The following is a 9,932-nucleotide window of genomic DNA, read 5'->3' on the forward strand; positions in this document are numbered from 1 at the left end:
GGAATGACATGTCCAAGTACTTCATCGTGTCGGAATGGTACACGCACATCGTATCGACTTAGGGGCCCTTCCACTCCAACGACTCCCCGACGGCTACGTACCTCACGGGCCTCATCAAGACGCCCGCCACACACGAAATCATCACGATCCTCCTCCTCTTGAAGACATGGATGGTGGATATCTCGGGATGACACATCATCTTCCAGGTTCTGACCATCCTTATGACACACGACTCGGTCACCATGATTGTGCACCCTATTAGCCTCAACGTCCAGTTTCCTGAAGATGCCTCGACATCACACACGGTGCTGATGATCGACTTCACCATCTCCATTGTCTTGCTCGTGCAGATCTTCATCGCGACGCGCATCGAGAGGGTTCTGATCCTCTCTGTGGCCTTAGACTGCAGGGTATAGTAGGGGTCGAGGAACCCTCTATACGCGGATATAGGCATCCTTTGGCTCACGTTGCACTTATCGTTGGTCCCTGTTGTCATCTCCGTTAACACAATCGCATTATTCTCGATCAGGCCTCTAATGGTATATAACTTCACTATAGGCTTTATAGACTTATAGATGCTCTTCTAGAAGTTATTGTCTATTGTGTGGTATATCGCGTCTATCTTTATGATGTTGCTATATACAAGGCCTGTTCTTCACGTATATGGAAGCCGCCTTGGATAGGTGTATGGTAGGAGGCTATACCGGGGCTGTATATCCCGATTTATTCGCGAATACCTACTTCAGAGATATGTCTGGCATCTGCTCAATGTATCTCTTTATCCCGTCGAGGTCGGTGTGGATGTACTTATGCTTGCAGACCACTAGCGTTCCGGATTCGTCGCTCTCATCGCGTTCCAGTAGAGCACCGTGTCCAACAACGGGAGACACGGTGCACATCCTGTATATATCGGTGATCGAGTTTTGCACGGCATTGAGTTCGGGAGCCTCACCGTCAACTGGTACGCGTCCGCCGTCGGGACCTCGACGCCTGCCTCAACGTCAAGAAATACTTTAACGACTCGGGGAAATGCCTTGTGTACTCGACGTCCTGGGGCAACTTGTTGGTCTCTGACATGTCCCCATCTCGTTGTGTATCTACGCGATCTTCTTGGTCTTATGTTGCAAAAACAACATGTTGTACCACTACCACTGCGTCTTGTAGAGGATTTAGAAGGTCTTCGAGTCTTCCAAGAACTACGCGCTTATCTATGGCTCTAACGTCCCGTTGACCTTCCTCGTCATGTTGTTCCTGGTGACGACGAACAGTCTCATGTTGTACGCGAACACCATCTCGACGACACTGTTCACGTCCACCATGGTGAGGACCGAGTCCAACATGCTCCTCACCCTGTCGGCGATCCAGCGCTTGTTGATATCCGAGGGCGGGATCCCCGTCCCCACTGCGATCTTCTCCCTCTTCTAGTCATTGTTGACGTAGATGTAGTGCGGCTGACCGGAGATCTTCACCTCCGCGACCTGCTCGTTGGCCTCGAGCCTCTCTTCCTGGATACACTCCATCAAGGTGCCGACCAACGCCACTAGCCTCTCCACCTTGTCCTCGTTCGACATGTCCGAGTTGAGGATCTCCATCGTTCTGCTCAACGCATACTTCGCGATGGGGTTGGTGTCCTTCTCGATCGCCAGGCCCTTGGTCTCCACGCTGTCTTCCCACGGCACTGCCTCATACCTCTTTTTACTCGAGACGATTATCGACTTGTAGTTGCCCTTCACATCCGCACCTACATCCCGCTTAGCGATGCCTTCCAGACTGCAATTACAGGCCACACCATGGCATGATCACCATTAACCTGGGTGTTTTACAGTGCATGTAAGTCCCAGCAATATAGCACTGACGAACCGAGAAGTGATTGATGTGGGGGTCAATTTTGCCCAACTCTACTCATCTTTATAAATGTGGATAAGAGAGGCCGTAATGTTGCCCTGCAAACATACCAAGATCCACCAGCTGGAGCGACATGGCGGCAGAACATGAAGTAATGGGAGGTGCTGACCCTGTTTCCCATAGCCTTTTTTTCTGAACGTTATACTGGTAATACTGCTAATTCAGGATCCACCTTGAAGCCGTTTAATAAGCAATTTGGGAGGTCTGGTTTGGACTGGCAAGCCTGGATACCATGGCCGAGATCCCCTATAATCACTTGAGGAGCACTACCGATACATCTTCACGAATCCGCAAGCACCCTCCAATTTCAAGTATCCCTCAGGCTACCTAGCAAACCAGCGCTAAGTCATCTTTAGCGCAGTGATAACTAAAGATCAAAATATAAGTAGTGTATCCTTAACATTCTCGCCACTTGCTAGAGTATTACTGACGGTAGGAGCAAAATAACTCGTAATTATAATAAAAAATCAGCTTATATCTCAGTGTATCAAGTCTTGGCGAAGTATTATTCACTCTTATACATAACCGCAACATTTGCCCGTTGGCAGAATATCTCTGGCTGGGGAACCTTATCCAAATTGATATCGCCAAGCCTTCTGCCATCGCGCTGCAAGTATCATTCACTCGCCGACACTTGCATGCTACCTTCTCCAGGTCAAGCACATAATCTCAAAGTATGAAGGGATAGAGGGAATAAAGCAAGCGGCGTTGGTGAAGTTCACCACTAGCACTACATCCGGCTTAGCTGACAATTTCCACAACCACAACAAGGCTCGCCAAAGCCCATCTTCTTGGAAGTGCGATCGTGGGAGCGAATTATCATGCCGGAGAGATTAAATAGCCAATGGAGATACGGTTTCAGGACTTGTTTAGACGAAAGCTAGATTTTTCCTTTTCTACTTTAAATCATCTGTTTTCTGAGATCAAGCGTCAGAAGCCAGGTCAAAAAGGCTTCCATCCCATCCCTAATTATCAGGGTTCCTTACACTGAAACCTGGTGCGACTACGAACTCTCGGCCAGTTAGATAATGACTGTACAGGTATATTTTTATAGGTACATCCAGTAAGTTACTTTCTTGTCGGCCGTTCGTTTCATGTCGTGACAGCGAAATGACATGAATACAGAAGAGCCCAATAGTTCTGCGACTGCACACGGAAATGGATGGACCCATGTTTCCCAATCTACTCCGGTCCGGGCCGGCCAAAAAAATTAAATCTTCGCGGAAATTAGCCAGCGCCGTGCCACGTTGTAGCCTGATCAACACGTCACTTTACACTACCTAGGCTGAGAGAAGGCACAGCCCTTTTCTCCCCGAGACAGCTAAAGGCCTCATCGCCAAGACCCGAACCAAAATCTCCGTCAAGATCCTGATAGCCCGACATGGGAAAACCCATCTTCTCCCCGATCCCGATTGCGATCAAGCTGCTCAGAGTTTCGGATGCATTGCCCTGGTCGAATCGAACACTCCATTCGTTAGTGGCTTGCACCATGACGGTATCAAATGCAGGGAAACCTCCTTCCCCGACTCATTCATTATCTACAGCTAACTCAGAGACAAGACCAACGCCTAACTTCCAAAACCGTGTATTCTAGATCCACATCGAGCAGATGGGAAATTGGTTACTTGCCTGATGACATTTTATGGGAGCGCTAAAACCTTGACTTCAATAACCTGGCTTTATTTTGTCCCGCTTAAGCTTCAAATACGGCTGTTAGCGTATGTCCGAGTCGATGGCTTGGTGCTACTTGGAATTGGGGGACACCTGGGCATCTTCAACAAAGGTGTTGGCAATGCTCAAGTTTTGAGCTGCGTATCTATCTTGCCAGGCTCCGACGCAGTATCCTGCCTTCTCGAATATTGGTCACTCATGTGTCATTGTCCTCGAGAGCAACTGGACGGACAGCGAGATGGTCGACTTGGCCCTGTTCCCGGTGACGGGCCTCGAGCTCGGGGACCTTGGGGGATGGCATGAGGCACACCACCCTGAACTGGAGCCTGTACCAGTTGGCCAACTTATCCCATACCTTAAGCGAGGTCTTGCATACATACATTTGCACGTTCAGCAAGTCAAGCTCATACGTCTCAAGCACCACGCCAGGGACAAAAGACCACTACCACTACTCTTACTTTAGAAGCATGTCCTGCTGCAAGACATTTCTCCTGGACTTGGGGAGGGACTAGTCGATGAAGCCAATTCTGCAAACGTGCGGGTGACGATATATGAGTCTCGGTGTTTTGCTGCACGTGATGAACCTGAGGCCACGTTTCTCCCTGTGACTGTTCGACATGATCGCAACGGTCCCGGTAATCATGATGCACTCGAAGTACTTGTTCATGGATATTGTCGACTTACCACTCATAGGGTATATCAGCCACGCCCGACCTGCTCCTCAGCTCCGTCGCGAACTTGCAGCAGGAGATCATCATCGTGTTGAGAGACGCTGTCTAGTGCTTCAGCCACGTTCTTAGCGACATACCTTATCGTGTCGGGCTGGTGAGCGCACATGGTGTCTGCATAGATCCCGCTCTTAAGAAAGTCTTGCCCCCTCATTCTAAACTTAGCCGACTTAACCACAACCCGAGTAGCGGCCGAGATGTTGATGACTTTCCTCTCGAAGATGCGCAGGGCCGGCATGGTATTGACTGAAAACTTGGCCCACAACACGATCCTGTCTACATTTCTCTTGTCAATAGTTGTTGTGTAGCCCATGCGCCTTTGCACCCTTGACAACATGGCGTCCCTTGTGATATCTGATAAGATCTCGCGGGCAATCTCCATCATCTTGTCAGTTCAGATCCTGACCGAGATCCCCACAACAAGGACCTGTTCCTTCCAGCTTCCTGGCCCAGCAGAAAGAACACATTTCCTCTGGGACGCGATCAAGAGGATGTCCCTATACAGTAGCTGTTGTACAAAGCGCAGATTAGTCACAACGAGCGTTCCAGCTTTGATTGAAAGAGCCTTTTTTTCTCAATTGAAAGTGCCGAAAACGCGCCACAGCCACCACAATTGCCATAGCCACACAGATTCTACCACCACTGAAGAAGCACAAGCCGCTTTAGCCACAGGGCAACGTGTCGACAATTCTATCAAGGACATAGGCAATGATTCCATCAGAGGCATATCTAGCATATGCGCTGTCGCACAACAGGCAGCTCTGGATGCACACAGGGCAGAACCTCAGGACCCCGATAGGCATACAATGTTCACCCTTGAGATGTTCGAGAATGTTGCCATTGTCCTGCACTCTCGAGCAACACGACTATTCTTCAATCGTGCACTTGACTCACGATACGACTACGACTTTTAACGCTGGCCCACCTTGCTAAATTCCATCTGTCTTTTGACTGACGAGCGAGCTTTGTCCATATTACGCTGCCGTCCTCCTGTCTCCGAAGCCTACCAGCATACAATCCCGACCAACGTCTGCTCCTCCATCTTTAACTTTAATTGCTCGACCGATAGTACTCATACCTTCGCTGTGATGACATAGAAGTGGAAAGCAGTAAGTTTAGGAGCCCAGTCTGGTTCAAACGAGGCTTGCCTTTTAAACTCCGAGTAGGCCTGGAGACTACGTGATCAGCCCACTCACATTCCACAAATCCGCCACGATCGAGACCATACTCCACTTAAAGGACAGCGACTTCTGGAAGACGTTGGATAAGCCGATTAAGCCCACCACAAAGTCGTACACCACTGCATAGCTGAGCGAGATTAATATGATAGTCTTGACATAATCTCCGAGGATGACGAGAAGTGCGCCACTGACTAGAGGATGCTAATGGCATCGCAGAGGGCGTTCTTAGACCCTTACTACACGCCGCAGCCTTAAGCAGGGCCTTTTCAAGTTTTTCTAGATTAGAGTCCTGCCTTTGCGGGAGTTGGGGAGGGAGCACGAGATAATTGTAAAGAGCATCATTGAGGGTCAAGGATTTTTCCTGATAGTAAGTATCTCAAAATAACAGCCTAAACTTTCGAGACAAGGTTTAGTTTTATGCACCTGGTTTCTTGCCCAAGGATCTGTGTAAGTTTATCGGGCCAAGAGGCGCCAGGACGCTTCTATTGATGATGGCTCGCTGGACAATGCTACCGCCCCTTTCTTTGATGTACAGCGCGCCTGTGTGAGGCCGATAGAAGCATGATGCTACTATCTTAGATACCCTTGCCATGTTACTGAGTATGCCTTTTTATGTTTGCTGTCTCTTATATCTTTTACCCCTTAAATGGATTTTAAGATAAATAAATTTATAGTAAACTTAAAGGTAAATCTTTTTAGCATTTCTTTAATATATTTCTTTTTATTTTTAAACTGTTTTTTTAAAACTAGCTTTATATTATAATTTAAAATCTACTTTATACTTATAGTTATATATTTAATAAACTTAATATTATTTATAATAATTAGGTATTTATTAATATTTTTATTAAAGGCAAAAATATTTATCTTTTAATTTTAAATTAATATTATAAGGCTTTGATTTTATTTTAATTAATTAAATTAAATAAATTAAAAAAGGTTTATTTAATTTATTTATAATTAATAAGGTTTATAGAAAAATTATAAAGTATATATAATATAACTATAAAGATTATAATATAATTTCTTATTTCTTTTAAGTTTTATCTTTAAGGTTATACTTAATTATTATTTTTATTAGTTTTATATTTATATATATTTATTATAACCCTTATAGCTATATTATATATACCTTATAAATTTTACTTAATTATTAAATAATTACCTAAAACCAGTAAAGAAATATAATAATTAATTTATAATTATTTAGTAATTAATCTTAATTACTAGTAATTATTAAATAAACCAGCCTAATTATCTTAAGTATATATATATATTTATTTAGTATTAAATAAAACTTAACTTATTAGCTATTAATAAACTATCTTTATATTAATAAGCCTAACCTATATTATTTAATTATTAAGAAATATAATATTTTATAAGCTTAATATTATACTTTATATTATCTATAAATATAAACCTAATATAAATTAATTTCTTTATTTAAAACCTAACTATTATATATTAATAGCTTTTATTTAGACTGTATTATATAATATTAAGTAATATTAATATAATAATACCTATAACTTTTATTTAACCTTTTAATATAAAATATATATAATATACTTTATAATAGAAAGTCCTCTTTAATATAAAGGATATCTCTATAAAAACTAATAAAGAAAAAAAAGAAAATATTATATTAATTTATTTAATTACCTATAAAGGGGAAGTTATAAAGCTTAAATATAGATTTATTTACTTTAATAAGTAATATAATATTACTAAATAACTTTAAAAAGAATATTAAAATCTCTTAAAATAGAATTAAAAGATTAAAAAAAAAGGTAATTAAACTTATTAAACTTATTAAAGCCTTAAAGGCTAAAGCTAAAAAAAGCTAAAAGTTTTATTAAAAGTATATTAAGTATATTATAGTACTTATTATTATAAATAAAGATCTTAAAGAGATTTTATAATTCTATTAGCTAGATTTATTTAATAGTAATATAAATAAACTTTAAGGATTTTTTATTAATCTTTAAAGTTATTAAATATATTACCTTATTTAGTTTATTACTAAAGAACTTAAAATTAAATATAAAATAGGACTTCTTAAAGATAAGGTATTATAACTTATAGAATCTATTATTTATAACTATATTAATAACGTTAAAGAGAAATAATAGAAAATAATAAAATATATTTATAATAAATATAAATACTTTAAGGATAAATTTAAAAATGCTTTTAAAGTTATAAATAAAAAATAAATAAAAGAAATAGTAAAAGCTATATAAAAGGTAAAAAAAAGAAAAAGAAAATACTATAAAAATAAAAAACTTAAAAATAATAAAATAATAAAGTACCTTAAAGGAGAAAGAGGTTATATAATATATTAATATAATTCTAACTAGAATTACTATTTAAGCTATTAAAAAAGCAGTAAAGACTAAAAAGATAGTAAAAAATAACCTATATATAAAGAAATAGTAAAGAGATTAAAGTATAGAATATAAAGGAAGTATAGTATATATAACTATATAATACCTTTAATAAAAAAATAAATAATTAAAATAGAAATAAAACTAACCCTATAAACCCTTATATAATAAATAAGAATTAAAATTTTAAAAAATTAAAGAAAAGATATATATTTAAACTATTAGGAAATATATTATTATAGATAAACTATTAATAATATATATTTATATCTATTATATAAAAGATATTATAAACCTATTATATAAAGAATTAAAGTTTAACTTTAAAGACTATATAATAATACTACCTATATACTTAAAATATAATAAATTATTATAGATATTATATAAATACTATTAATATATTAAATATAAATAATAATAAAAAATAATAATTACTTTTTTATTATAATTTTAAGAATACCTAATAATAAGCTATATTAAAAAGAGAAAATAGAAAGATACCTATTAAATATATAATATAAAAACCTTAAAATATTAAAACTTTAATTTTATATAGCCTATTATAGAGAAATCTAAAAGGATAAAAATATATAAGTAAAACTTTAATAAATAACTTAAGATATTACTTTAATAAAAAAAGAATTTAATTAATAATATATAAATAATAATAATAAATAGTTTATTAATAATACTAACTTAAAAAGACTAAAGGAAATAATAAAGTAATTAAAAATATAAAATAAAATATTAAAAAAACTAAAAGAATTTTTTAAAATATTTTAAAATAATAAAAATAAAATTACTTAAAAATAAAAAAAAGTCTTAAGAAAATATAATAAATATAAAATAAAACTTATAAAGAAATATATTAAATTTAATAAAGTTAAATATATTAAAGAATATATAAACTTAAAAGTATATTATAATTTATATTTAAAAGATATAAGCTATTTATATAAAAAATAAATAATAAAATTATAATAATATAAATTATAATTAAAAATAGTTAAAAAGTAATATAAAGAATTAAAAAATTATTATTAATAATAAATAATTAATAATAAATTTATTAATAATTATATTAATAATAAAAGTTACTATAATAGTAATTATAAATAAACTTACTAAAATACTTTAAAAAAAGAGATATACTTTCTATAATAATAAAGCTATAAAAGAGTAAGAGCTAAAAATAAAAATAACTTAAACCTATAAAAGCTTTAAGAGTTATATAAGATAATAAACCTAATTACTTAATACTATAAGCTTAAATTAAAGAAAAATAGCTAAATATTTAAATTAATAGTAAAATAAAAAAAAACTTTATTAACTTAAAAATAATTATAAAGTTAAAATTACTATAAAAAAATAAAAAATAAATTTATTACTTTATAAATATAAAAAGATAGTTCTTTAACTATTACCTTAACCTTTTAATAATTACTTTTATTTAGCTTATTTATTAATTAAAAATTATACTTTAATATCTTTTAATTATAAGTTTAAATTTCTTACTTTTAATAATAAAGCTATATTAATTATAATAAACGCTTATTTAATTAATATTATAAATTAATTAGTTTTTCCTTAATAGCCTTTTTAGCCACCTTAATTCTTTATTTAGCCTTTATTAAATAATTAGCTAAAATAGATTATTAAAAAAATACTTATTTTATATATATAAAGACTTACCTTAAAAAAGAGATATTTTATTACTATTATAAAAATGCCTATAATAAGTATACTTACTATAAATATTAAGACTAAGTTTTATAAAGTATTAAAATGTCTTTTAAAAATAATAAATATAAGGCATAACTTTATAACCTTTAAAGTTAATTAAGTTAGCTTTAGTAATATAATAGTAAGTAAGTATTAAAAATATAATTAGGTAATTATAAACTTAAGTTATATAGACTTATAAATAAAAATTAAATATTAAGTTATATAAATCTTAAGGATAAGACCTAATAGAAAGATAAGATTATATTATAACCGTTATAGCTATATTATATATATTCTATAAATTTTACCTAATTACTAAATAATTACTT

At 35.0% G+C, this 9,932-nt stretch overlaps 3 protein-coding genes across 3 annotated transcripts; 1 reads left to right on the top strand and 2 right to left on the bottom strand.

The window, feature by feature from the left end:
• Nucleotides 1-737: 737 nt before the first annotated feature.
• FMAN_15460 (uncharacterized protein) lies at nt 738-1,319 on the bottom strand (the record flags this gene model as incomplete). Its single annotated transcript, XM_041826296.1, has 2 exons — nt 738-990; nt 1,222-1,319. 2 exons carry the CDS (start codon nt 1,317-1,319, stop codon nt 738-740), a joined length of 351 nt encoding a protein of 116 aa, XP_041691523.1.
• Nucleotides 1,320-1,421: 102 nt separating this feature from the next.
• FMAN_15461 (uncharacterized protein) lies at nt 1,422-1,980 on the bottom strand (the record flags this gene model as incomplete). The annotated part of the gene is made up of 2 exons (XM_041826297.1): nt 1,422-1,741; nt 1,956-1,980. The coding sequence occupies 2 exons, from the start codon at nt 1,978-1,980 to the stop codon at nt 1,422-1,424; spliced, it is 345 nt and encodes a 114-aa protein (XP_041691524.1).
• Nucleotides 1,981-4,639: 2,659 nt separating this feature from the next.
• FMAN_15462 (uncharacterized protein) lies at nt 4,640-5,218 on the top strand (the record flags this gene model as incomplete). The annotated part of the gene is made up of 1 exon (XM_041826298.1): nt 4,640-5,218. One exon carries the CDS (start codon nt 4,640-4,642, stop codon nt 5,216-5,218), a length of 579 nt encoding a protein of 192 aa, XP_041691525.1.
• Between the last annotated feature and the right edge of the window lie 4,714 nt (nt 5,219-9,932).

This window comes from Fusarium mangiferae (genome assembly GCF_900044065.1).
Source record: "Fusarium mangiferae strain MRC7560 genome assembly, contig: FMAN_scaffold034, whole genome shotgun sequence".
Taxonomy (NCBI): Eukaryota; Fungi; Ascomycota; class Sordariomycetes; order Hypocreales; family Nectriaceae; genus Fusarium; species Fusarium mangiferae.